The following is a 27,546-nucleotide window of genomic DNA, read 5'->3' as shown; positions in this document are numbered from 1 at the left end:
CCAAAACATTGAAGGGGGATTCTCTCAACTTAGTGTACGTGTTTTTATCATTTAATAATTTTTTAGTTTCCTTCGTATACATGTCCTCAGGGAGGAGCACAACATTCCCTCCCTTGTCACTGCTTTTGATTATTATCCCAGGCGTTTCTCTAAGTTCTCTTAGGGCTTTTCTTTCTAATTTGCTCAGATTGTCAGTACTTTTTACTGTCCAATCGACTTGCTTGAGTTCTCTCTGCATCAACTCCCTGAATAAGGCCAGATGTCTATTATTCAGGAAGTTGGGCATTGTTTTTGATCCTCTCTTTAGGGGTGTGATTCTTTTAGTTAATGTTTCCGGGTGTCTTGGGATATTGTATTTTCCTCTAAAAGGTCTTCTAGATCTCTTAGCGCCTGTGCATCCAGATCTGATACTTTTTGTTCCTTTATCTGTGGGGGGTCCTTATCAGTTTGAGGTGTTTTTCTAAGTTGGTGTATGTATTTCAAATATACCTTCCTTAGGAACAGATTTAAGTCTTTGTATATAGTGAATTCATCCATGCCATCCACCGGGGAGAAAGATAAGCCTTTTTTGAGGAGGCTTATATGATATTCATTTAATGGGAAATTGGTAAGATTAATTACATTTTTAGTCTGATCGTCCCCCGGAGGATGGCATGGATTCAATTCCGAGGACTCCTTGTCCTCATATTGGTTTTTATCTGGGATTGAGTGTTTTGACCGAACATGTTTTCTCTTCTTTGGTCTTCTATTTTTCTTTGGTCTTTTAATCTGTATGGGGGGCCCTCCTCCTCTAATAAAAAACTCACTGACTTTGGGGGTTCACCTTCGCTTCCACTCGTGGAGATGTCTCTAGGTCGTCTTTCTCTACTGTTGGAATATCTTCGTCTAGACGTATTTCTACCCCTATTATGTGTGGGTGTGAAGGGATCCCCTCTCTCCCAAATCCCTTTGGAATTTGGATTGTTTTGTGTGTCTTAGATTTTTTTTGACTTTTTCTACTTCTTTGCGTAGTAAGTCATTGGGGGTGATTTACTAACCTAAACACACACACACACACCAGGTGTGTGTGATTTTCACACAGCAAAACGTATTTATCAACCAAAAAGTCTCTAAAAGCATATTTCCACTAATGCCATATATGGAAAAATCATGCACATGATGCATATATAATGCTGCTTCACAGTTTAGACAAAAATGGTTAGCTCATGCATTTACATTCCTTGCATTCATCAACGCAAGCAACACAACATAGAGCTAATTTACCCAACATCACCTTGGAATTCCTTCAGGGCTTTGCACAACACACCTGCTGGGTGTGTACACATTACAAAGGTGTTTAGATTCCACCCATAGATCATGCTGGGAGGGAACACACTGCAGAGGTGTATACACGTTCGTGGTGTGTTTATAAGGTTAGTAAATCAACCCCATTGTGTTTCTTAAAGCTTTCTAAATCTTTTAATGGCTCTAGTCCCTCTGAGCTCTCTTTTATTTGTAATTCAAGATCTCGCATTTGTAACTTTTCCTCCTCCACAATTAGTTTAACTAATGTCAGGCCATGATCTATGCATTGTGCTTTCCATTTCGTCAGAAATCGTTCATTTTGAAGATGTTCTGCAGGTATGACTTTTTCCCTCAGGCCTCTTGGAATCATTTTTGCCTGTAGGTATGATTCAAGTGACATGACATCCCATTTTCTATTTAGATGTTTTATAATAGATTTTTTATGTTCTTTAAACTTGTCCTTTATTTCACTCTCTGTTTCTATCATTTGTGGATTTCCCTGCTTGAACGCTTCTTTGATTTCCTCATCAATGTCTATTCCTAATGTATAGGCCATCTTTATTGGAGTTTTAATATCTGTGGTTTATACGGCTATGTAGAGATTTAGTAATTGACTATAAAATAATAATAGAGGTATTCGTGAATCAAATGTGATGTGACTTCTAAGCTGAGTACCAATTATTTTAGTGGAGGGGCTGCAGTCGATCTCACACAGGGAACGGAAAAAATAGAAGCTCAAGGCTTCCAAGAAAAGTTTGCAGAAAAAAGGGGGTTGTGTTCCTTCCTGGAGATCCGACTGATTATGTCTGCCCTAATTAGATTTACACATAATTGCTTGTTACGTCCGATCCGTGGCCCAATTGAACTAGTACAAAAAAACGAGGGTTAACCCGTTAAAAGATAACGGGTTAGTTATCTTTCAACTCGGAATAATAACCTGCTGAATTGTTGTGATCCTAGTTCATTTTATTACTTCATTGCTGTGCTGTATGTGTATAGGCCAATGTAGTTGGATCTGTATGTGCGTTATAATTAATCGATTAAAAAAAATTTCTATTAATCGAACACAAAAATTTTAATCAGTAACAGCCCTAATAGTTACATAGTATTTGAGGTTGAATAAAGACATATGTCCATCAAGTCCAACCTATTTGTGTATGTGCGTATGGTCCTGTTGGTGTGTAGTATGTAAAAGGTCCCTGTGTGTTCTCAATCTTAAGAGTACTTGTACCCCTGTATATTACGGTCTCTGAGGAAATCGTCCAATCGCCTATTGAATGATTCCACACTCTTAGCCGATATCACAGCATGCGGCAGCGAGTTCCAGACCCTGACTTATCTAACTGAGAAGAAACCCCTTCGCCACTTGTGCTGAAATTTTTTCTCCACTAGTTTAGGTGGTGGCCTCTCGCCCTTGTCATGGAGTTAATTGTAAAAAGTTTGCTGCTAATGTTGCTATCCCCGGTAAACATTTTGTACATGAAAATCATGCCCCCCCTTAATCTCTTTACTTCCAATGAGAACATGTTTAAATTTAGTAGCCTGTTCTCATAGCTCAGGTCCTCCATCCCCTTTATGAGTTTGGTTGCCCTCCTCTGGACTCTTTCCAGTTCAAGGACATCCCCCCTGTTCACTGGTGCCCAATACTGGACCGCGTACTCTAGATGAGGCCGAACCAGCAATCTATAAAGTGGCACAATTACGGACATGTCCCTGCAAAACATTGCAGTTGGAGCCAACCGTTCAGAAACAAGATGACTAATTGCTAGGACAAAAAAATTTAAAGAAATATTTTGCTGGGCAATGTATATTTGTTTGATCTGGATTCATTTTTGAAAAAAAGTTTGAGAATTCAATACTAATTTGAAGTGTGGGCATAGTACAAAGAAAATAAAAAACATTTTGTAAACCTCTGCAATACATGCACATTACCCATGCTGCAAGTACAGAAAAATGCCGCTTGATCTGCCAGGAATCCAGTGAGCTTCTAACTTCCTGTAGGGAGCTGATAATAAAGATCCTGAAAGTACAGAAAAATACCAGCTCATCTGCCAGAAATGCTCTCAGATCTTCTCCTGTTGTGGGCTGACAACGGACACCGCATTTTTGTGGACCGAGTGGTGTCAGCCCTGCCCAGTTTTCTTTTGCCAAACTACATAAACCCACAAATTCTCCCATCTACACAGCATAGATCCTGATCATTCAGTAGTCTAATGATACCAGCAAGGAGGGCTAAATACTCTCCTGGAGATAACACAGGACGTGTGCACAAGGACACCTCTGAATTTCTGACATGATCAACAAGTATTCTGTTGATACTTATAGTTTCCAACTTTTGTGATGATTACAACAACGTTTTGTTGAAATTGTCATATTTTTACTTTACAGAATATTGCAGAAATATATATAGAGCTCCATTGCAGGGTAAACCTGCCCCTGACTTGATAATGGCTCAAACTGCCAATCCACTTTCTTGAGTGCAATACAATACGATTACACCAAAATGTACGTAAAGTGCATTAATAACTTACTGACATGTCACAACATACACCGACAGTATCATTTTTTTACTTTAATCATGAAATCTATTACTAACCAAAACATTTGCTTTTGGTATTAGATAAGAGTAGGTATTGATTAAAACCCTGCCAGGTTTTTGTTTGTTATATGTCCTGTTTCTAGAAACACAACAGGAAGTGAGAGGAAATCCAAAGTGAGAAGCGACAGATGTCACCAAAACAGGTGTCCTTATCGGAAAGACTTCACTTCCGGAAGTAGAAATTTGACAGCTGTAAAATTCTGGGTTTCCCCTCTCTTTCCGTAGTGGTGACATTGGTCACTAGAATAAATAGAATAGAAATTCATACCGCACTTCAAAAGTACTCTGAAGGTAATTTATCAAAACTGGAGCAGCTGTACACGGCAACAAATCAGCACCTTTCTCTCATTTTCAAATCTTAACTGAACAAACTGAGGAGAGAAGCTGATTTGTTGCCATGGGCAACTGCTCCAGATTTTGTCTGCTCCAGTTTGGATAAATTCTCCCCTCTGTGAATAAATCTATTGAAGATGACACCGTAGGATTAAGCCCTATTTGTGGGTGAAACACATTAGCGGGAGAGACTCTGGCGGTTGGATGCGACTTTCATCTTCAATGCATGGAGTTCTTTTGGTGCGTGGTATGATTTTTTTATTTTCTATCGGATGCACTGGCTGGTGCAGACAAACTTGTAATCATACCAGTACCCACAGTGAAGAGGTGTTACATGGAGCAGAGTGTCTGGTTTTGTAAACTACAGAGAAAATACAGTATCTCATCAGCCCACCAATAAATCTTCATTAAGTGATGCCTTTATTGACGTTCAGAATGTCAAAAAAAAGCCCATCTTTGAGACCTCACAGGGTCCCTTCATCAGGCTAAAGTGACCGATAAAAATACACTGCAAGGTCTTGAAATATTGCTTTTTTTTTTTGACAAGTTGAATGAATGTCAATAGAGGCGTCAGTGGATGAAGATTTGTGGGCTGGTGATTTTCTACTTGGATCATAAGTGGCAAGTTACTACAGAACATGGAAAGATGAGGTATACCAGTTAGGTTGGTGGATATCTGTATGGTTTTGAGAAGTATGACAAATGGAATGAATTTTGCAGGGGTTCTCACCTTTCCCAGCTCTATCCAAAACTAGAATTAAAAAAACTTGGGCTAGAGATACATTTAAAAAAAAAATCAGTCCTTGCACTCTAAGCACGCGACTTTTCCTAAGCTGAGATGATATGATCAATCTTTTGCAGGCAGGAGGAAGCATTTCCTCAGTCTCCTTTCCCCCAGTGATCAGACTGCAACCTTGTAGACATGTGCATTCAAACAAACCTGCAAATCAACAAAGATCAGTTGATTCGGCGGTTCGTCCGAATCCGAAATAACGAATTTAATATATGCCCGAATATACTAAAACAATATTCGGGCATACAAAAATTTGTTTTCAGAACACGCCGGCGGCCATATTGGCTGCCAGCATATTCTGCGCATGCCCGCCATCTTGGAGGCAGAGCGTGTGACGTCTCGCGCTGAACGAGCGGTGGTCAGATCGGTTTTAGTGCAGTTTCGGATTCGGAGGCTCGTTGCCTCCAAATCCGAAACATAAAAATTTGTTTCCTTTGACAAAACAAATGAAAACGTTTTTCGTTTTCATTTGTTTGGAAACATTTTTTGTTGTTGTTGTGAACAACCTTGTAACTTTACAGCAAGTCACAATGTGAGAGGCTGCAGCAGGGGCTGATTTGTGAACAAGCCAAGAACTGTACAGGCACCAGGATTTACAGGGTTGACATCTCAGAGGGAAGATAGCTCTGTCTTTCAGCAAAGAAAAGCAGAATATATTGCATTGTGGTGATGAATACTGTGATCTCTGAGAGAGTTAATAAAAACCTAAGTGTTACACCTACACATTACTTAGCATGCATGCACTTAACATGAAAAAATATATCCATCTGATGCTAGGTCCACTTTAATGGTTGAGTGAGCATTGCAGAAAATTCATCTACTGGTAAAATATTCAGGACAAAATTGATATAAAAGCGGTGATCCTACGGTGCTCCTGCTAGTTCTACGGGTAGAGGTACAGGTATCCAATCAGATCCAGCAATCTAACTGAAAGAAACAAGGGGGAAATTCAGACAAATTATGCAAACACGACTGTCAATAGATCCATGGATACATGCTGCAGAGAGTGGGGCCATTTCATTACATTGTGCCATTTTCCTGTGAGTTCAGAGCTGGGGGGCAAAGCTTTGACACCATGTGCTCACAGGAAGTGGGTTAAATGACGTTGGGCATCATTCAACTGAGAAGAGGTGTGGCACTGCATTGCTGGATCAGTGAGTATGCAGATGGAGACTCTTTCTAAATTTTACAGAACTGCTGAGGATCAACCTTTAGTTTTATTGCCCAAAATAGAATTGAGCTTTAAAGCAGAACTTCAGCCAAAAATAAAATGAAAATGAGACAAAAAACACAAAAAAAAAACAACTAGACATGTGCGATTCGTTTCGGAAATATTCGTTATTCGGACGAATTTTCGGATGTATCCGAATGCAGAGCCATGCAAACCATCTTATTAAGTCCCAGGGGCCAAGTGAGCATGCAGAGCCACTGGTGTAAGCGATCAATCCAGATTTCTATGGAGTAGGAATAGGAGTAGGGGCACTGGTTTAGTACAAAGTTTGCTTAACCATTGCATGTCTGGTAAATTGCTGCTGCTCTCCACCCCAGCTCTATGGGTGGTACTGATGATGGCCATCAGCACCAGAAAAACGCAGATGCACAGTTGGTCCCTAGGACATACTATAGTAGAGTATTGGTAGAGTTGGAAAGCGATCTTGCTACTGCTATATCTATATATTATTATAATATAATATATTATCCTGGTTGAAATGCACATAATTCACCAATGAGCTTCAGCTTATAGGACTTGTTTTACAGTCAGCTGGTACATCACCATAGCTCCTCACACATGCTTAATAAGTATGAATAGGATACAGCAAAAAAAAAAAAAACTTAGAAGAGTTGCTATAATAAATCATTTATTTTTGTTTTACTAAAGAATAAAAAAAACTTGGACATTAACAAACGTAATTGGAAAAACACAATGCAAGAAAACAAAAAAATCTACACACTGTGTAAGTTAGGGGTAAGTAGGATGAAAAGATACTGAACACGTCACACAGAAAGTTGGCAATTACAACACACAGGAGATCCTGGAGATTCTTACAAATGACAAGGTTTAGCCACAGAAACTCCTAATATCTCCTGTATGTAAAGGATGACCATGCTGCCCCACTCCTACCTATATTGGATTTTCATTTCTCAGCCGAACACCTTCCACACTGTCAGTGCTATTCAGGTGTATGACAATTTAGAAGACTAGAAATACTAGAACAGGATAAGTGGCGCAAGAATACAAATTGGCACCATTGTAAGAACAAAGACTTTTAGACAGCAATTATACCCAAAACTTTAAGAACAGTGACACTTTTATCTCACTGTACCCTATTACTGAATGTGACAGTAGCAGAGTAAGGAAATATACAAAACATACTGTTCAGGTAAAAGCAAACTCCTATATGCTACACTGCAACTGCTGGAATTGAGGTCGTTTTTCTACACTCTGTGTGGGGGCAGCACAGACAAGAATAAGTATACACTATTGTACTGTGTTACAATTTTCCAGGGTCCTATGGTTGATTATGCCCACATTCTGTAGTACACTTGGATTATTTTTTATTACATTTTTGCATTATATACAGAGATTGCACCCATTGCCTATTTACAGAATGAACATTCCCAGGCCCTTCCAGTACCAAGCTGTTATGGGGATAACTGTATGGACAACCTTGTTGCTACACAGCACACTGAACAAAAATATTTACAAACCACTGGGGAAATCCTACAATATCCGAAGAACATTAACTGTTATATTAGGTACACCAAAAGAACATATTTACAAAAGGCTGCTTTCCCCAAAGTACAGTGACTCAGGTCTTGGAGAAACAATTCCACGTCCCCAAATAAGCTCCATGTAAAGTGTCTGCACAAGGACGGGTAGATATTTCAGAGTGTGCCCCTCCAATTAGAGCACAAATGGGAAGAGTGCATACGCCACGTCTGTGCAACTTGCCAAGTCAATGAGACACATCTAGAGTGTTACCTGAAAATAAAATGGTGAAAAAATAAAATATATAATGAAGTACACTGCAAAAACAATGATGTCCAACACCTGTATTCTTTTGGTGCTATACATGCTATTAAACACAAAGTAATTGCAAAATATAAAGAATCAGTAAAATATGCTCTATGAACAACAATGTAACTGCTCAAACAAGAATGTGTTGGCTATTGTGGCCATTAATTCCTTGGACCAGGGGGGTGGAGTGCAACAAATCTTTGCCCTTGCATCCTTAACCGCTTGTTTTGCCTAGGGCAGGGGTAGGCAACCTTGGCTCTCCAGCTGTGCTTAAACTACATAACCCATCATGCTTCTGCCTCTGGGAGTCATGCTTGTGGCTGGCAATGCCTTATGGAATTTGTAGTTTCAGCACAGCTGGAGAGCCGAGGTGGCCTACCCCTGGCCTAGGGTATAATTAATATGGTGATATACATATCTTATTTTCCACAAACTTTCTCCATGCTGGAGACCGCTCATCTCTAGGATGTCATCCTGTACAATGCAGGACCAGCAATCCTGCATTGCTTGCGAGGTAGCCCAAGGGCCCACTAACAACCCAGGTTATCGGGCAGCTGAGAACGCCAAATGCCAGGGGAGCGAGAAATAATGCAAGTATATTATCTTATTTACCATCAAAACGAGCAGTTAACCCTTGCAGTGCAGAGGGGGAGCCACAGCAAAAATAATGTTTCATTCCCCACAGTACAGGTGGTTGCTATTTTTTTTTTTATCAACAACTGCTCTAGCTTTGAAAAGTAAATCGGTCAGAAGACAAAAATTAGGAGCCGCTTTTACCTACAATTTTCCCAAAGCTCATACTCCAGGGCTCCGATCCTTATCCATGCTACTTGGGACGGTACTGACATGAAACAAGTATTTGTATAGCTGGTGTTCCAAAACCTCATTGGATGCAAGCTTCTCAGATCCATGAGACAAGTAGTTCAATGGCCCTAGCTTTCACAGTAATCCAATGGCTTCTGTACTTTTTAAAAGGCATGGGCTCAAAACAAGTATGAAGACTAGGAGTCCTGACTTCACTTTCCTCATCTGCATGCTAGTTTCAGGTCAGTGTCTCAAAGATGTCAAAACATGTAACTTGCATTTTCAGATGGAGGTCAGGAATGACAGCCTTTCATTTCTCTAATCACAAATTCCTTTTCAGGATTGTGTAAAAAAAAATATCAGGACATTGTGGGCCATGAGCTTTTCTTTCACACATCAATACACAATGCTTTAAACTAGTCCTGCCCCAGTCTTGTATTTCCCACAGTAAAATTCCATATGGAGAATTAAAAGGCTGATTTACGTTAGGCTTTAAGAAATGATAATTACTCTAAACAAACAGGTATTTACACTCCTAAAAGTTCCAAATACCACTGCATCATACAAATGTTACACATGGGTCCTACTTACATGGTCTGTGGATTGAAGAGCTGTGAGAGTGAGAAGCACTGTTGTTGTAAACTCAAAGCCGGGTTAAGTGCTGAAAAATACAAAGTAGTGATTTGTATGACCACCAAAAATCCACCACACTAGTACTAAAGGTTTTTTCCGTGAATTTACCTGAAAGGGCAGGGTTCAGGGAAGTCAGTGGAATTACTCCATTCAGCTGCAGAGCAGCTTGAGCCGCAAATGGGATCTGCAGACCAGTACCTGATAGAGGGAAAAATCAACAGTATGAGCAAATGCTCACAAGTCAAAGATTTTATTCAAAGAATAAATATTTGACCTAAAAAGCAAAAGCCTCTCTCTTTCCCACCAAATTAATGACACCCACTCTTCAACTTCAGTGTCCTGTTTCAGACACACATGCGACAGGTATGCGAACTTCTTTGAAACTACCATACATGCAAATTTCTGCAGGAAAGGGCAAAGCAGAGGGAGGCAACAATGAAGTATATGTCAAGACATATGGTCAAGCGTGGCATTCAATCGAATTTTCCACTACCAACATCTAGAAGGCTGTAGAACAAACAAGGGTAGAAAATGCTTACTTTAACCATTAAACAGCCAGCAAATTGTGGTTGTGCGTAGGGATGCACAGATACGGGTATTTCGGTATCGAGTAAGGATATTTTTTTTTCGGTACTCGCCGATACCGAATACCAAGTACTGGAAGTCCCACCCGGCTTCCTGATTAGCAGGAAAGCCGCCCCATGCTTCTCGTCACTAGGTGACGAGAAAGCATAAAGCTGGCTTTCTGGCGAATCAGGAAGCCGGGTGCTGTGTAACGATGTGGCACCCGGCTTCCTGCTCCCTTGTCATGAGGTCGTCATGGCTTCCCGATTGGACAGCTTCCTACCAATCAGGAAGCCGGGCAGCACATCATTACACAAGTGACGAGAGAGCATGGAGTCGGCTTCCCGGCCAATCAGAAAGCCGGGCAGCGTGTAATGACCAGCTGCTGGGCTTCCTGATACCAGAAGTATCGGGCTAGGCATCAGAGCATTTGGGCGAGTACAAGTACCCGCCCAAATACTCGGCATCGGCACTGATACTAGTATCGGTGCATCCCTAACTGTGGGCGTGTTAAACCTAACAGGGATGGCGTAATCATTATACCACATTCATTGCAACCCACTATGGAATAAAGGGTCAAATAAAAATGCAATGAAAACATGAAAATAGTACCAGTTACTCATTATCCCAAACTTCCTGAATTATCATGAAGAAACAAAGATCTTGTAAGTGAACCATTTTTCAATTCATTCAAAAACTAATACAATGTTTTACATGGTTACTTATAACACTTACCTACAGAAAAAAAATAAATGAAACATATAAAGACTGAAGCCTGATAATGGATCACATGCAGTTTTGTCATGGACAATAACCACAGAAACATGGTAAATATTTTAGATAGCAAGCCATTAGAAATTAACAAAGTAAATTTACCCTCTGCCAATTTAGCCATAAGCTGCAATCTTCCAGTTGCCCCCAGATCAAACCCACTGCGCTCAAGATCCTCATTATCAAGGAACGAAACATCTGTATTGCCATCACCACGATCTGTCACGTGACCAACTTTCATGGGGCGACCGGCCAACTCAAACCCATTCAATTGATCCAGGGCTCGCCGAGCACACTCTGCATATGAAAACTAGGGGAGAATCAAATGAGCACTCAAAATGTAACTCCAGGCATGAGTAACAGTCAATACAAGCTTCCCTCTGATAATCATAAGTGTTGACAGTATTTACTTACAAAGCAGACTTTCACTAGAAAAAAAAAACAGTCCCAAGATCCTCTGTAGCTGTCCTGCATTTTAAAAATGACTGCACTAAAGGATGATATTTTTCCCAATGTTAGCTAATTATGCAAGACAGTGTTGCTGGGACTGCATTTACTAGCAAACCTTATTCTAGTGTGCATATCAGGCTGGTAGACAGCCCTCACCACATCAGACAGGTATGTGCTCTTCTTCATTTCTGCTGTGTGTTAATGTGTTTTTTATGAACGCCAAAATCTTTGATGCAATACTCAGAAGGGCAAAGACACAGGTATTATATATAGTGAAGTTTTTTCACATCATACCTGATATTTTGACTTGTTTGGAGTTTAGTTTTAATAGAGCTTTCCAATTAATATTGAAGCATAGTCACAGATCATATTGTTAAGGTTATACACAGAAATGTAACACTAAAAATTCAATGTGGTCAGCATACAGCAGTAAATAGAAGCTAGAATCAGCGGCATGTCGATGAACATAAATGGTAACCTTGCAAGCCAATAACTGTTTCCAAACAACAAATAGCCCTTACCGTAATAAATCCATAACCCTTGGACCGTCCAGTATCAGGTTCTCTAAGAAGCTGAATGTTGTCAATCTGGATGAAAAATAAATAAATAAATTAACATACCTTGAAATAAAAAATAGTCAAACAACTATATTGTACATTCAAATCAAAAGTGCAAGCAACCTTTCCAAAAGGTTCGAAGATTCCTCGTAGCATATCCTCAGTGATATTGAAGTGCAGAGAGCCTACATACAAACGTGTGGGTCCAGAATTTCCTCTCTGCAGATTATTTGCCATAGCTGCCAAACGGTTCTTCTCAGCCTAAAAAACAAAACGAATACAAAAATTAAACTAACATATACAGCACATTTACCCAATAGTGGTAATTATAATTACAGTGGTATTATAGTGTTAATTACATCTCGCTATAATACTCTCTACAACTCACAATAAAAGTAGGTACAGCACAAAATAATTGACCACTAAAAGATACCCAGCACATGTACTTTACTTTAGAACAGATATAATTAACAATGTTTTAAATAGCTGCCAAGAACTGATCCATTTAACAATCAAAGTGACACAAAACTCTGGCAGTAAAATCTTAAAAATTAATTCAAGTACCTCAACTATTAACAATGAGGGGAATTTATCAAAAGTGGAGCAGCTAAAATCTGGAGCAGCTGTGCATGGCAACCAATCAGCTTCTCTCTTTCATTTTCAAATCTTAACTGAACAAACGGAAGAGAGAATATGATTGGTTCTCACGCACCACTGCTCCAGATTTTAGCTGCTCCACTTTTGATAAATTCCCCCCAATGTATCTTATTTGTGTATCACTCAGCTGTAGATCCTCCACCGCTGCAAGTTCGCTCCAGTAATGGATTACAACCTCACATTTAGTTTACTAAAAATTGTACTGAAATGATAGTCTAACAAGGGAGTGAGGTTGAAGTGGTGACTACTTTACAACACACACAGGGACCATGGGGAACATAAGTAGCCACCCTCCAGAAGGAAGAACAGTGTCAGCACCAATTCAGAGATGATTTGATGATCTATAGCCGAGTGATACACAAATAAGACACATTTTTGTGAATAGTTAAAAGGTACTTGAATGTATGTTTAATATTTAACTCTTGAGTTTAGTGTCACTTTAACTGATGCAACCTATTACAACAAAAGCCCACAAAGTAATAACTGCAGGTCATAAGTTCTTCTTTGTCCTGCAAGGCACATAGGTGCAATCAGAAAATGGGAAAACAAAAAGAAGTTACTATAAAAAGGAAAAAAAAAAGAAGGATCTGTAAATCAGCCATGCCCACCTGTGAAGCCTGTACGATGATGGGTACACCCAGCAGTCTCTGTCCAGTTAGGCCAATGGCCAAAGGTACAGATTGGATATCTACAAATTCAACATATGCAATGCCCTTTGACCTGCGAGAGTTTCTGTCTGCTATAATTCTCACATCTCGCACCTAGAAAGACGAGAAATGATAGGTCAGCTACATGATTTTTGACAAAAAACACAAAAGAAAAAACAAGCCTTTATTGGAATGATTCTCTTACTTTTCCTACAGAAGAGAAAAAGTCCTCTAAGTCACGTGGACGAATGCGAGCAGCCAACTGCATACAAAATACTGTCCTTCCATCACGTTCTTCTGGAGTCAGGGTGGGTTCTGGTTGCCTGCGAAAAGTAGGACATACAATGATTTCAATAGGCAGAAAAAACAAACAAACAAACAAACAAACAGGTATTGAAAGGTTAGCTACACACATGCCTATCTCTCTCACTCTATATTGGCAGACCTCTGCAATGGGAGCCTCTTATTATTTAACCTGACAGGTTTACTTGTCAATCTAATCTGGCTGAAAACACTTTTAAGATGTTGGTACCTTAGAAATCTTTAAAGGTCAGGTTAAGTTCCTTGTGACTATAATATAATAAACTGTCATAGCTGTGTGATAGAAAGCATCACAGAAAGCACCAAAAAATGCAGTTATGTAGCCTTTTAGTTACATACAAATGACACTGGTCATAAAAAGGTTAAAAATGGAAATCTGTTCTTTTTTTCAACAACTTTTAAAGTACAAAACAAATACCTAATAGGACTCTTTTCCTTGTGTCGGGGGCTGCGACTTTTGCTGCGTGTGTGGCGCCGCCTGTCAAATTAAGCATTTTAATTAGCACTTTGTTTTGTTAAAGACATTTAACTCTAAAGAGCTTAAAAAAAATTTAATGAGCCAATACAAGATAGGTGAGTTGCAATAGTCCTTCTATGCATCATAACATTTAGAAATAGGAACATACAAGAAAATGTAAAATCACTACTATAGGAGAAGAGACGCTGCAGTTAAAAATAGGATTTTTGTACTTGGTCTATAATTAATTTTCTTAGAGTCCATTGACGGGAACCGACATTTTTTAGACTGCTGGGTTATACTGCCGCCTACAGAAAAAACTGACACTGGCAACGAAAAATGTTTTTTCCAGCAAAGGATCATCTGGTCCAGAAAAATCATGCATCAGTTTTGTAGCACTAGTACCTGTAGTACTGAGAGCATAAAAATAAACACAGAGGAGTCTGCTTCATCAGCTTCTCTTCAGCGTCTGAAGCTGGAGAGTGACACAAGAATGCGGAAGTGATGTAATATACACCACTTCCGCATTCTGACACCGAAGAGGGGACCGGAGGGAGATTGTGAACCGACCTCCCTCTGATCCCCTGTTACACAGGCACTATGCTGGTCCCGGGCTCGCACCGGGCACAGTGGAGCCCGGGATCAGCGTGACAGCGGGAGCCGCGGAGGTGGGCGGGATCATACTGGGACCTCATACAAGCGATCCGAAGGCTCTATAGCCGGTGGATCGCTTGTATGTTAACAAGCATCGATGCCGCTTTTTACATTGTGTCTTTCCCGCGCGCGCACGAGTGGGCGGGACTAACAGGCCGTGTATGCACGGCTAGTTACATCCAGAAAGCTCCCGGCCGGCCGTGTATACACAAAGGCCGGCCGGGAGGTAGTTAATATGCTAAACGCTGATACGGACACAGCTGCTAGAGTGGAAGCCCCGAGACTCACACCAAATTAAGTATACCCTTCATGTCTAACTATAGACCCTTATGGAAATAATCTTTATAGCAGTCTGTCTCAATCTAGCACCTGCTAATAGCAGTGGTAAAATGCCTGCCTGGTATAATGCAGAGGAATTTGGGTGGACTAGGAACCTGGCTTGGAGGATCTAAGTGAAGTGGAAAAATAAAAGCAACAAGGTACAAAAACACAAGAAGGAGCCATCAATATATCACTAATTTAAAGGATAAATCTCTGGGCGTAGTAGTCGCAGACAAAAATTGGTCTGAAGAATTCTTCCTTCACAGAAAGCACATCAAATAACGGATCCGCAGAGGGAAAAATACATAGTAATGATTCATGAATCTGAGGTGGTCTTAAGCAGACCAGACCAAAAAAGGGGTTCCCTTCACACAAGAGCCAAGTGGGATCAAGTCACATGCAGAGTAACCCCTGCTTCTGTTAGCCAGAGTCAGAGGTGAAGGCCCAGAAAAAACAAGCCAAGGGTTAAGTAACAATGCTCTAGTCAGTACCATGCCCACTACAAAATACACAGTGGCCACAAAGAAATGCTGGAAGGGATTGCACTGGTTGCTCAGAGTGACAGGGTGAAGTACTGTTCACATCTGCAGTAGGGTAGGTGGAGCTGCATAAAACTGCATAAAAGAATCCACATCAGCTGTAGTAAATGAACCATGAGAGACTTTAAAACTAAACTCCCTAAGTACAATTTGACCTGCAATACCAGAATACAATCTGACCATGATCTGTTTATATCTGCATCAAGGTAGTTGATGCTACTTGGGAACAACTGAACTTAAAAATCCACAGCAGTATCACAGCCAGAGGAGGCTTCTAAAAGTAGACACCACAAATACAAACTGACTGTCCATAAATCTGTGGTATGCAGTAACATGCGGCCCCTGCTCTTTAAAGCTCAGAGACGCTATGGGGGAACACAAAGCTGCCTGGCAAGCTCTTGGGTCACAGGATACTGAAAATACTTCATTTAGGAACCGAATAGCAAAGGCTCCATCAAGCGCACTCCTAAATTAAAGCTGCGTCGTCAACAGCCAGGGAAAAGGAAGGCGGGAATGTAAAACAGCGATATTCCCCAAAAGTGGCCTGCATTATCAAAAATAAAGAGAAGGGCTCTCCCATGTGGCCAACTTGTGAAGTACGACGGCAAGCCTAGAATAAAGGAGGGAGGAATTAACTCCCACACAAAATAGCTAATTAACTACAGAAGTGACTGTAGAAAATACCATATAGGTAGCTTCGCCACTTAAAACAGAGGAACCTCAACCTAGTATAAGCCTGCTAGAAACTCACAACAGTGAGTTGCAGAGGCAGGGATAGAAAAACTGCCAATTCTGAACCAATAACTCCACAGGGATTTCCCAGATATAATAGCCTGACCTGGATAGTTCTGTGTAAACTGGAACACAGAGGTAGTCACTGTTGAAAGCAGGACTGTTGCAGAGAGAACACAAGCACAAATAATGAACTGGGAATCTGCGCTCTCTATTACTAAGCTGTTTAGTGAAACATGTTAAGAGTTGGAGGGGCTTGTGTGTGTTTACAGTATATTTTGTCTTCAGGAATAAACAGTATCCAGCTTGTGATATCAGTCGTTTGTGCTGCAATTGTTTCTGTGGGAATCTGCTGTTTGGCTAACTAGAGAACTTTCCAGGATGTCCTCATGTGACCTGAATCTACCAGTAACTAGATAATTGGAGAAACTTCCAAAAATACAGGGTCGTTGTAGAAAGAACGCCAGTATAAACTGGGAAAACCTGCGCTTGGTGGCTGACTGGGAAGACTTCCAGGATTTAAAATATTCACCATGACTCTACCAGTACTTGTTGGCTGACCAGAGATGCTTCCAGGATTCAATATATCTGGAGGGAATCTACCAGCTGCTGTTGATAATACTTCCAAATGAACAGTGAACAGCAGAGCTGAAGAAAACACATTCACTCTGAGGACGCAAGCAAAAATCGGAGACAGTTGTTGTGAGTGGGGTTATCCCGTGTGCGACGCTTTAAAAGCTGTTACCGCTCATCAGTTTAGTGTTATCAGTGATTGGTGGCCCTAAAATGATTGCTCTCACTGCGACGTTCGCGGCGATATGTAACATGTGTAGCGCAATTGTAATTTTTGCGCGCTGGGGCACCGGACGCGTATTTACGTTTATAGGCGCGTAAACGTGGGGGTGGGGGAGTTAAACATTTTGGGGGGGTTTTTTCCCCTTTTTTTATATGTGGCTTTTATTTTATTTTTTTATGTGTTACTTTTCTTTTTATTTATAAGTTTTTTTTTGCACTTATTGTTATTGCTATTATATAGGGGGATAACAACCCCCTATATAATAGCAAAGGCACACTGACAGGTCCTCTTTATGGAGATATTAGGGGTCTCTAGGACCCCTAATATCACCTATGGACCCCAAAAGAAGCTGATAAAGCAGAGATGCCGCGAACGAGCACATATAGGCGATCGGCGGGCTATGGATCCGCTGATCGCCTATATGTGTGACACCCGGTACCGGGTGTGTGCATTGTCGGGTCTGGTCTGGAAAAAAATTGCCGTCTGGAGACGGCAACCCGCAGATGCAGCAGTGCCGTCCGTCCGTTTTTCTACTACGGGCGGACAGCAAGAGGTTAAACCATGTAACTTTTTTATTTGGAATTTGCAAGCTTCTAGAATGAAACTAGTCTTGATTTAGGACAGCTTAAAATTAGCTTTAAAGTGCGTTTTTGATGTGTTTCTATGCATTCCAGACCAGACAAAATGAGACATGCAGTATTTTTCTGGTCTGGAACGGACTGCGCTGGTGTGAACAGAAATAGCATAGGAACACATTAGGATGCATTTTGGGTCCAGAAACAATCTGGTCCGGTCTAGAGATGATCTGGATGTGGTGTGAATGGGCCCTGTGGTGTGAAGGAGAACTATGAGGTGAGTGCTTTTCACTCACCTCATAGTTCTAGCCGACCTGTGACGATGAGACTGTCACAGGTCGGCTCAGTAGATCGGGAGGTGAGCGAACACATTCCGGCGTTCGCTCAACTCTCGATCCCGTCACAGCTCTCTGCCTCAACAGGGGAGGGGCTGGATTCCCCCCGCTCTGATCCACCAGCGCTGACTGGCGGGAACGGACGGGGGAGGGGGCGTGTACAGCTGGCTCTGCCTCTAGATAGGCAGAGCCAGCTGTCAGTCACACAGCTGGGGGGATCCCGGCTACAGCTCGCGGTATACTGAGCCTAGGGTGACGGGAGGACGCTAGTTTGTGTCCTCCCGTTACCCTAAGGAGAACTATGGGGAAAAGCCTTAACCCCATAGTTCTCCTTTAAGGAAAGCTGACAGTCAAATGCACTGAACGGCTTTGCAATTGACAACAGCTCTAAGGATTGAAAAACAACAAACATAGTTAAAGTCTCTCACCCAGGACTGCGGTGTCTGGAACGTTCATCTCCTCGACGATCACGACTTTTCGAACTGTATCGTCTTCCGCGACTACGGCTTCTGTGCCTGCGATCACGGCTGCGCGGTCTTTCTCTACTGCTGCGTCGTCTGTGCCGGTCCCTACTCCGACTGCAAAGAAGGAGGTGACAAGAGGTTTAAATGTACATCTATTCTGAAAACCCCAAAAAACTGCATCAAGGAAAGTAAGGTGTGGTTATCTTATTCACCTCTGTGCCCCCATTCCCCTAGTTTGACCTGGGAGAGGTTGCTTATTACATTGCGTACATATTAGCAAGACGTGTGTGGACCAGAGCTTGGCCTTTCAAGCTCCTGCCATTATTTTTATATCTGAGCTCTCTGGGTTTTGGGACTCCAATGGCACATTGGAAGAAAACTTAAGCTGTGCGCAGGTGTTCCATACTTGAAGTAACAGAGACCACTTAATGTCATGGGTGTGGCAAGAAGCATTGGAAAAAGGGGTAATGGGTGGGTTACCAGCAGAATTAGTAAATGTTACCTTTTTTCTATTCTTGGGCAGTGATAAGTCAAAGCTCAGTTTGAGAAGTATACACCTACCTTCGTCGTCGATCACGACTTCTGCTCTTGCTCCTTTTCCTGCTCTTGCTCCTTTTCCTACTTCTACTAAAAACAAATAATATATGCAATTATATAATGTGCAAGGCATTATCCACAGATTATAAATAAAGAAACAGAGGGAAAAAAAATCCCTGATAGCAAAGACTCACCTGCTACTACTACTGGCGTTTCCAGGCCGACTGCTGTCCGTCTCTTTTTCCTCTTCCTTCTTTGTCTCCCTATTGGGAGTTTCTTCCTGTTCAGCCCAACAAAAAAATGCCACACCGACAGAAGATGGTCAGGAGGTCCCAAGACAGAATTATATGGAAGAATAGGGGCAAGGTAGGGAAATAGCAGAAAGACATAACACAAAAAAAAATCTTATTAGCTAGGTATTAAAAATAATAGTAACTGCGATAAAGGAGTGGGATTTTGAAAACTCATCAAATTTCCAAACTACCTAGATCTTTTCTTGCCATAAATACATGACCTGACATGGAGGATGAACAGAGATCAATCAGCAGAGTGCACCTCTAATTATATACCTTACCTGATACAAAAATTAGATATTATGGGTTATTTCCCCACTGTATCTCGTCTCTGAAACTCCTCGGCCTGAAGCAAACAGAGGGCATATTGCTTTATGATTTTTGGCAATTACATACTGAGAGCAAAGTAATGAAGCATATATGTGAGCTACAGACACATACAATGACTAGCATGTAATAGTGTAAAGGCATCCCCTTACCACCATTATCCCCCCCGCCCCCTCAATTATAGGCTTTACCAGCCTGCAAAAAAGCACTCCCCATGTTTCTCTGAGAAGGTATGTACATCTAGGTGGTACTACGTTTAACCTTGTTGCCTTCACTATGCGGTGAACACAGCAACAGTGCTGCATATTGTGTCACCTAAACATACAAAAATTCTCCGCTTGGTAGTAAATAAGTAGCAATTGTCATGCATGCATTTTCCTACTTCTTCCCAAGCAACAGCGGTGCGCACCCCACTCTCAACACTTATGCTGCATTCACCGCACAGGGCAAACACACGGTAAAAACCCCACTGATGTATGCGTCCCTTACATACCAATGAAACAGTATTGTTAAAAACATTGTGACAGAATGAAAACCTCCCACTAACACTAATGATCACAATATGATAAACACTAGGTACAGGTATGTATTGGGAGATAGCTGGATCACTTACTTTTCTCAGTAGTGGTTATACATTCACATAATATTCAACACTGGCCTCTAACCATCTATGGCTAATGCAGCAATGTCCGTAGTTCTGTGTAAATATCAGAGAGTACAACTTGTACAATGTGAACATGATCTTTTAGTAAAGTGTACAGGTTTAAATTTGCTGCCCCTTGTAGTGCAGAACCACCTCTGGCCGAAGGAGCTAAACCCCTATCCCACAAACAGATCTTTGCTTTGGTCCTGTGGTAGTCTTGTCGTCAAACACAGTTCAAGGCCCTTCCCCGGAAGAGCAGGGCAGGGAGGAGGACTAGGTTCTATGAAGAGAAAGGGAGCAGTGCGTTATTGATTTACTGACAGGTTCTCTTTAAAACAGGTATGTGGGCGAAGAAAACCAGCACTGAAAACTTCAAAACCAACCACCAAAATAAGAACAGTAGCACAACTTTCTTTTTGAGGTTTCCAAGTTATCTGCAAAGATGTTGTTTGCACAGAGTATTAAATAATCTACTGTTCCTGGTTTAATGCTTTATAGGGAAAAAGTGAAAGTTGTTGAAATGACCTCACTGGGCCTTTAACATAAAGGCATCTTGCGGTAAGGTTATGAGGCTTTTTGTAGAGTGTTTTTTAACCCTTGGCTATTCAGCGACATAGTAAAAAGGTTGGACCAATGACATGTCAAGTCAAATCTCTCAAACTAGCGGGACAGTCCTCTAGAAAGGCAAGGACCAAAACGTGGGCAACTGTCCCCAATTTTACTTTATAGAGAGTGAAAAGATCTGCTATAGTGTTAAACATGCAACAGTATTTATTCTTTTTCAACCACTCAACCCTTCTAATTGAAAAAAAAAAATATATATATATCTATAGATATATATCTATAGATATATAGATATATATAAAACTCAACCCTTCTAATTGAAAAAAAAAAAATATATATATATCTATAGATATATATCTATAGATATATAGATATATATAAAATGTATTTTACGTATGTAAAAAATGTTGTCACTACCTCACAAATAATATTTTTTTTAAAAGCATAGACAAAAGCTGTTGCAACCTTGGACATATTTACTGAATTGCAACACAAAAACATATCTATGCAGAAGATATTAGAGTATATCTTGGAGTTAAATCTTCAGTTGGTTGAATCATTCAAGGTAAGCATGTGCATATAGGCAAGTAACTTTTCATAAGAAAAGGTGGTCGGACTGCCTTAGGAGCCTGTCATAGTACAGCAGCAATAGCATTGACAGTATGTTGCTTTATGGTGATGCAAAGCTGTTGATTGGCCAACTTTGTCTGAATGTTTGCCCCAAGTGTCTTTGTCGGCATATGTCTAATTCCTCGCATTGTGTCACGCAGGCTGCTGATAAAGTGAGCCCAACATGTAATTATCCTCACATACGTAGGCATTTCACATATACCTTTCCACCATCTTATAACAATTTAGCCCCTTTGGGAAGGTTCAGTACTAAAATTTTAATTATAGGACCATATTAAAGACTTGTGTAGTAAGGTGTTTTCCTGCATTTAAATAGTATGTCAAACATAGGTCAACAGATTCCACATTTACTTTAATTGTACCATGTAGGTTACAGTTCTGAGGCAGTGTTTGACCTGCTTTGTTTCTATAGATGCAGCAAGTCCTACTGAAGTGCGCTGCCATCACAGGTCAAACGCAACCGCAGAACTGTAATTTACAAGCATTATTGCAGCAAATAGGTGATTGCCAACCTTTGTTTGCAGCGCATGTCAGACACAGGAAAACATTCAGCCATTGTCCTCCCTTTTAATATACAAAAGGTTATGGACTTGGCTTTAAGAAACTGCCACGAAAGGAATCCAGAAGTAAAATTTGTGTTAAGTCGACAGTACATTGCTGCTTTCATATAGTGCATGTCAATAGAAGGGTGGCAGCTGTATAGGATCACAAAGAGCCAATTCAAGACTGAAATCGGATCAAAATTGTTACTTTCAACACTAACTCTGGCAATTAACCTGGAGAAAAAATGTTTGATACTTTTTGTTGGTATTGCTTACTCTCAGACTTACCTCCCCCTTTTCCTGGTTTTTATAAGGTGCCTCCAGCATTGCTTCAATCACTATATCAAAGTCATCTGATGCCATGTCTGCTAACCAGGGAGTCAATGTTCTAAACAAAGCAGAAAGGAACACTTTCACCACACAAAAATAGCTGATTATTCAGTTCAAGTGTATGTGTACCCTAACTCCTCTTATTTCATCTATTGTGGTCCAGTAAATTGCTGTATGTTGTGGGAGCTGAGTGCATCTCTGGCAGATCAAAGGTTCATTTTCTGTACTAACCCGTTCGCTACCACTGACATTTACCATACGCTAGCAAGAGCAGGGCCCTGTAACAGGACTACTACAGTAGCTGGGCGTTCATATGTGTAAAGCTGACTGTCGGCTTTACGCATTTCTCCTCTACATTGAAAAAAAGTCTGTAGGGAAGAAACATCCGAAGGAGGGTCTTGAGCATGCATCAAATGGAGGCTCTGTGGTCCAATGGCATTATCTTTGAGATTTTTGTTTTTGACAGAGTTCCTGGTGTCAGTGTGGGAACGTGCAGTGTGAGACCAGATAGTTACAGTATTATGCTATGTGAAGACCTTATTTTTACATATTATGCCTGAATGATTTATGGCTGAGAGGAATAATACAGTGAAAGAACGAAGATTTAGACCCCCCTGCCCTTATGGCCTGTCCAATGTTTTTTGGGAACATCTTCCTTCCCTCCCTTAGGGCCAGGACCCGTTCTCTGACAAACCTCCAAAAAAAGGCTTCTTCTCCGGGAAGCATTTCTTTTTATCAGCTGTTCTTTCCAGAATTGTTTCCAATTCTGCTCCAAACAACAAATCACCTGAAAAGGGGATGTTACACAATCTAAGCTTGGAAGCTGTATCGCCCTGCCAGGCCTTGAGCCAAAAGAGCCCTGCGGGAAGAATTAACTAGTGCGATTGACCTGGCGGTCATCTTGACTGACTCAGCTGAGGCATCTGCAATGAAACCCACTGCTTTAATCAGAATTGGAAAAGATTCCAGTAACTGTTCCCTAGGGGTACCCGATAGTAAGTGGGTCTTTAATTGCGAAAGCCAAAAGTCCAAATTTCTAGCCACGCAAGTTATGGCCAGGGCCGGCTTTAAGTTCAAAAGGATAGAGTCCCAGGCTCTTTTAAGCAGGACCTCCATTTTCTTGTCCATTGGCTCTTGTCCATTGAAAACACCCATATCCTCAAAGGCCAAATCAGACCTCTTGGATACTTTTGCCAATGGAGCGTCCAGCTTGGGCGTTCCACACCAAAGCCGGGTCATCGCCAAACGGGAACCTTTGCTTGAGATTAGTGGACCTAAGAGGCTTTTTCTCAGGATCCGCCCATTCCCTGACTAGTGCGTCTGAGAGGACCTTACGCACAGGAAATACTTCATGAGGAGCACCTGCTCCTCATGGATCTTCAGAGTACTATAAATAGCAGCGAGCAAATCATCTACATCCTCCAAAGACAATTTATATCTGGAGGTAGGAGAAACTTCCTCTTGGGCGCTTAAATCTTCCAAAGAAGAATAACCATGAGAGGGGCCAGCTTCAGTGAGCTCCACTTCAGATAACCCCACCGATCTGGGATGTGCCTGGCCAGGCTCTGTTGCAGCAGGTGCTGGCCTTGCCCCGGGGTTAGGTTTAAAGCCTTCTAAAACTGATCTGAAGGATTGGAAGGTAGAAGCTAACTCCTCTTTAACTAATATTACCACAGGCTGACGAAGCCTCTTCCTTAAAGAGGTCGTCAATACACTTCCGACATAAGGCCTTTGCATAGGTAGAACCCAGCTTGCAACCGCAAACTGCACATTTCTTTGTAATTGCCACCTTGGCCTTATCTGAAGTCCTAGCCAGAAAAACATAAACAAGGGCTAAGCTCCAATCCCAATATCAGCAAAATAGAAGTGCCCTCAACACAAAAAGGTCCTGCCCAAAGAACCCCAGGTGGAGATAGGAAAACAGTCAGAGGAACCAGGGTGGTGAATGTAAAATAATCACGCATACCTGTGCCGGGCTGGTGCCTGAAGGAATTGCATCTGCTGCTGTAGAGGCCACAGTAGATTCCATCCTCGCGGAGTTTCAAATAAAACCGCCAGTGCTGTCTCAGTCACTGAGAATGAAGCACTTTAACACCAGCCAAGGCCCTCCCTTTCCCCTGCGCCAAAAACGAGGCTTGGAACACAGAGCTTCGGCGCCCGGAAGTGACGTACGCGGCCACCCGTGGAGAATTCTCCTGGAGCCGCGGAGACAAGACAAGCCCCTCTGACATCCTCTCCCCGCACTGACGGGGAAAAAAGAGCCAGCATACCCCCTGCCTTGCTAGAGGGACTAGCTGGAGGCCCAAGGTAAGCTTGCTACCTACTACAAAGAGAACCCCCCCGCATCTGCCATATGGAGGCTCCCTGCGTTCCGTGACGCGCATCCTCAGGTTTCCTGAGGAAACACAAAGACTGATGTGCTGGTTAGAAGGCGGGTCTTTTAAAAGGTTATGGGTGACGTGTTTCCTGTGGGATCGGGAGGAGCCTCCATATCTCAAGATGCTGTCCTGGAAGACGTTAGGGGCAAAAGGAGGTTTTAAAATAAAAACGGCTGTCTGACCTGAATGTGTAGTTAGGTTATTTCTTTCTTGTGAGTTCATACATTACCTGCAGGTTTGGGGTGTGAACACGTCCGGATGAGCTATCCATCACCAGTGATGAGGCTGGGCATTCTGTGGACCCAGTTCATCTGAGTTCACCCAAGCCCGCACAAAACTCTGACTGCCACCTGCTGCTGCTCCTGGTCCAAGCAGTTGCAGGGAGGCCCCTGCCATTACTTCTGACAATTGGGTTCAAAGAAAGCCCAGCCTCATCTTTTACGTATCATGGAGCTGTTTTAAACAGAGGATTTCACATCTGTAAGAACTGTTTTTATCAAAGAAGTTGCTTTGGCAGGGCTTGTGTTGAAAAGAATGCACTGATAATGATGTATGGATTTGATGTTTATATTTGGATACATTGTTTATTGGATGTAACTTTGTATCTGATTTAATAATTGTGAACGCACTATACACTTGCCTCTCTTCCCCTCCTCTGCAGCGGTCTAAGGTCCTGGAAATCACCAACATCTATACAGAGTGCATAGATGTAAGGAAGATTCCAATACTGCTGAGGTGGAGACAGGCTGGAGGTAGCGCTGCGACAGCTGGTTCGGAGCTTCAGGTGAGTATATCTTTGTTATTTTAGCACCTAGACAAAAATTAGCACTTCACCCTTGCAGAGCTGGGGTAGCCACAATGCATGAGTTAATAAAAAAAAACCTGGAGTTCTTCTTTAATGTGTTTTTCACTTTATTCTGCAGAGCTGCATTCAGTTGTTTATTTTAGTTTGTAGGTAGAGATTTTCGCAGATCAACTACTTTAAAATATCACTGAACATATCTGAACGATGATGGCAAAAATGAAAAAAATGCCACAAATCTCGTGATCTGGTAACTTCCTGTGCTCTCTACCTGTGTGCAAGGAGATGAAAAAGAGGGTTGGAGGTGATGAGTAGAGGTCTGTGTTCATTGTAATGTATCAGAACTAAAGTAGGCAGGGCTGACACCACATGCTTTAGAATTCCAAACCAAATGTGCACTGTGTTTCCATGTCAGAGGTTAAAGGATTACTATGACATGAGTGATTTCCACTCACGTCATAGTTCTAAGCCGACCTGTGACAATGAGACTGTCACAGGTCGGCTCAGTAGATCGGGAGGTGAGCGAACACATACCGGGTTCCCTCACCTCTCCATCCTGTCATGGCTCTCTGCCGTGACAGGGGGAAGGGCTGGATTCCCCTCTCCCCGCTCCGATCTGCCAGCGCTGACTGGCGGAACGGACAGGGCGGGTACAGCTGGCTCTGCCTCTAGATAGGCAGAGCCAGCTGTCACTCATGCAGCTGGGCGGATCCCGTCATCTAAGTCGGGATCCGCTCCAGGTGTGGCGTCTCAGTATACCGCGAGCTGTAGCTCGCGGTATACTGAGCTTAGGGTGACGGGAGGACGCTAGTTTGTGTCCTCCCGTTACCCCCAAGGAGAACTATGGGGGAAAACACTGACCCCATAGTTCTCCTTTAAAGTAGTATTAAACCCTCAGGTTTAGGGAAGGTGTAATGTGCCTTGGTTCCCCTAGATGGCAGCACTGTTGCAGGAAATGGTGACAGACCAGGTTAACCTCTTGCCGTCCGCCCGTTAAGAAAAAACGGACGGACGGCAGACTCCTATCTGCGGGTTGCCGTAGCCAGACGCCATTTTTTTCCTGCTCGCGCGCCCCCTAGCGCACGGGCAGGAAAGACCCGCTTGTTACTACAGCCGTTAACGGCTGTTTCACATACAACCGATCAGCGGCTCTATAGCCGCCGATCGGTTGTATGGCGTGAATTTCGGAGGCCCCCCCCCCCGCGCGATCGCGGGTGCCGCCATCTCCCCTCTCCTAACCCCTCACCTTTAATCCCGAGATCCGCTGCCCCATCTGCGGCACGGGACCGGCTCGGGAGGGCGTCAGGAGGAGGAGGACGGGAGATCAGCTCCTTGCTGTTCTCCCTCCATAGTGTGAATGCAGAAGTGATGTGTATTACATCACCTCCGCATTCACCTGTCAGTCATCTGGCTCCTATGCCAGATAGAAGAAGCTGATGAAGCAAATCTGTGCTTCATCAGCTTCTTTTGGGGTCTCCAGGTGACATTAGGGGTCTAGAGACCCCTAATGTCTCCATAAAGAGGACCTGTCAGTGATAGCTGGCCCGAAACTCTGAGCCAGCTATCACAGCGCTCCCTTCACCCTGTCTCCTCCTACACTGCAGCATTGGAATGTTTCTCAGCATCCTCACACCTATACATTGTTGGGGGGAATTTATCAATCTGGAGCAGTTGCCCATGGCAACCAATCAGCTTCTCTCTTCAGTTTTCTCAGGTAAGATCTGAAAATGAGAGAGATAAGCTGATTGGTTGCCGTGCAAGTCTGCTCCAGTTTTGATCAATTGCCCGTGTATAGAACTAAACACGTGACTAGAGTCTAACCCATGACCTCTTTTTACCATACACCTAGAGGGATGAAATGTACACAGGTTATATCTATGCCATCAAATGATGGAAGGAAAGGTCAGAGAAGCAGCCAGGACACTGTACAGCTGAGCGCCATCCACCCTCTTCTATGGTATAACTGGTTAGTGTATTTTCCTGCACACATCGTTATCGGCGGCCTACAGTTATTCGCACACATTTGCAATTCAACCTGTCCGTACAATAAGCTATGGGCACTATAAACAAACATGCTCAGCCCCGCCACTACTCGATAACACCCGCCTACTACACTCACCCGCTCCGGTAAACCCTTCGTACGCAACACAACAAAATGGCGACAAGGCCTTACGTTCCAGAATCTTCCCCTAACG

The 27,546-nt window shown here is 42.3% G+C and overlaps 1 protein-coding gene across 1 annotated transcript; it reads right to left on the bottom strand.

The window, feature by feature from the left end:
- Positions 1-725: 725 nt before the first annotated feature.
- RBM23 (RNA binding motif protein 23) lies at positions 726-27,546 on the bottom strand. The gene is made up of 15 exons (XM_018556136.1): positions 27,471-27,546; positions 22,130-22,229; positions 19,037-19,122; positions 18,867-18,923; positions 18,270-18,419; positions 13,851-13,910; positions 13,317-13,434; positions 13,073-13,225; positions 11,931-12,068; positions 11,772-11,837; positions 10,906-11,110; positions 9,574-9,663; positions 9,420-9,493; positions 9,238-9,241; positions 726-735 (listed from the first exon to the last, which is right to left on the bottom strand). The coding sequence occupies exons 2-13, from the start codon at positions 22,202-22,204 to the stop codon at positions 9,420-9,422; spliced, it is 1,272 nt and encodes a 423-aa protein (XP_018411638.1). The 5' UTR covers positions 22,205-22,229; positions 27,471-27,546; the 3' UTR covers positions 726-735; positions 9,238-9,241.

This window comes from Nanorana parkeri, unplaced genomic scaffold (assembly GCF_000935625.1).
Source record: "Nanorana parkeri isolate BGI_ZX_2015 unplaced genomic scaffold, ASM93562v1 scaffold225, whole genome shotgun sequence".
Lineage (NCBI taxonomy): Eukaryota > Metazoa > Chordata > Amphibia > Anura > Dicroglossidae > Nanorana > Nanorana parkeri.
This window is presented reverse-complemented; position numbering and strand designations above follow the sequence as displayed.

Bases quoted from the DNA above. Each gene is read 5' to 3' on its own strand.
- RBM23 (XM_018556136.1), bottom strand. From the start codon at position 22,204: ATGGCATCAGATGACTTTGATATAGTGATTGAAGCAATGCTGGAGGCA. The intron at 19,123-22,129 runs GTAAGTCTGAGA...TGGGCTGAACAG, and splicing joins AAAACCAGGAAAAGGGGGAG to GAAGAAACTCCCAATAGGGA. The intron at 13,226-13,316 runs GTAAGAGAATCA...TCGTCTTTCTAG, and splicing joins TTTTCTCTTCTGTAGGAAAA to GTGCGAGATGTGAGAATTAT.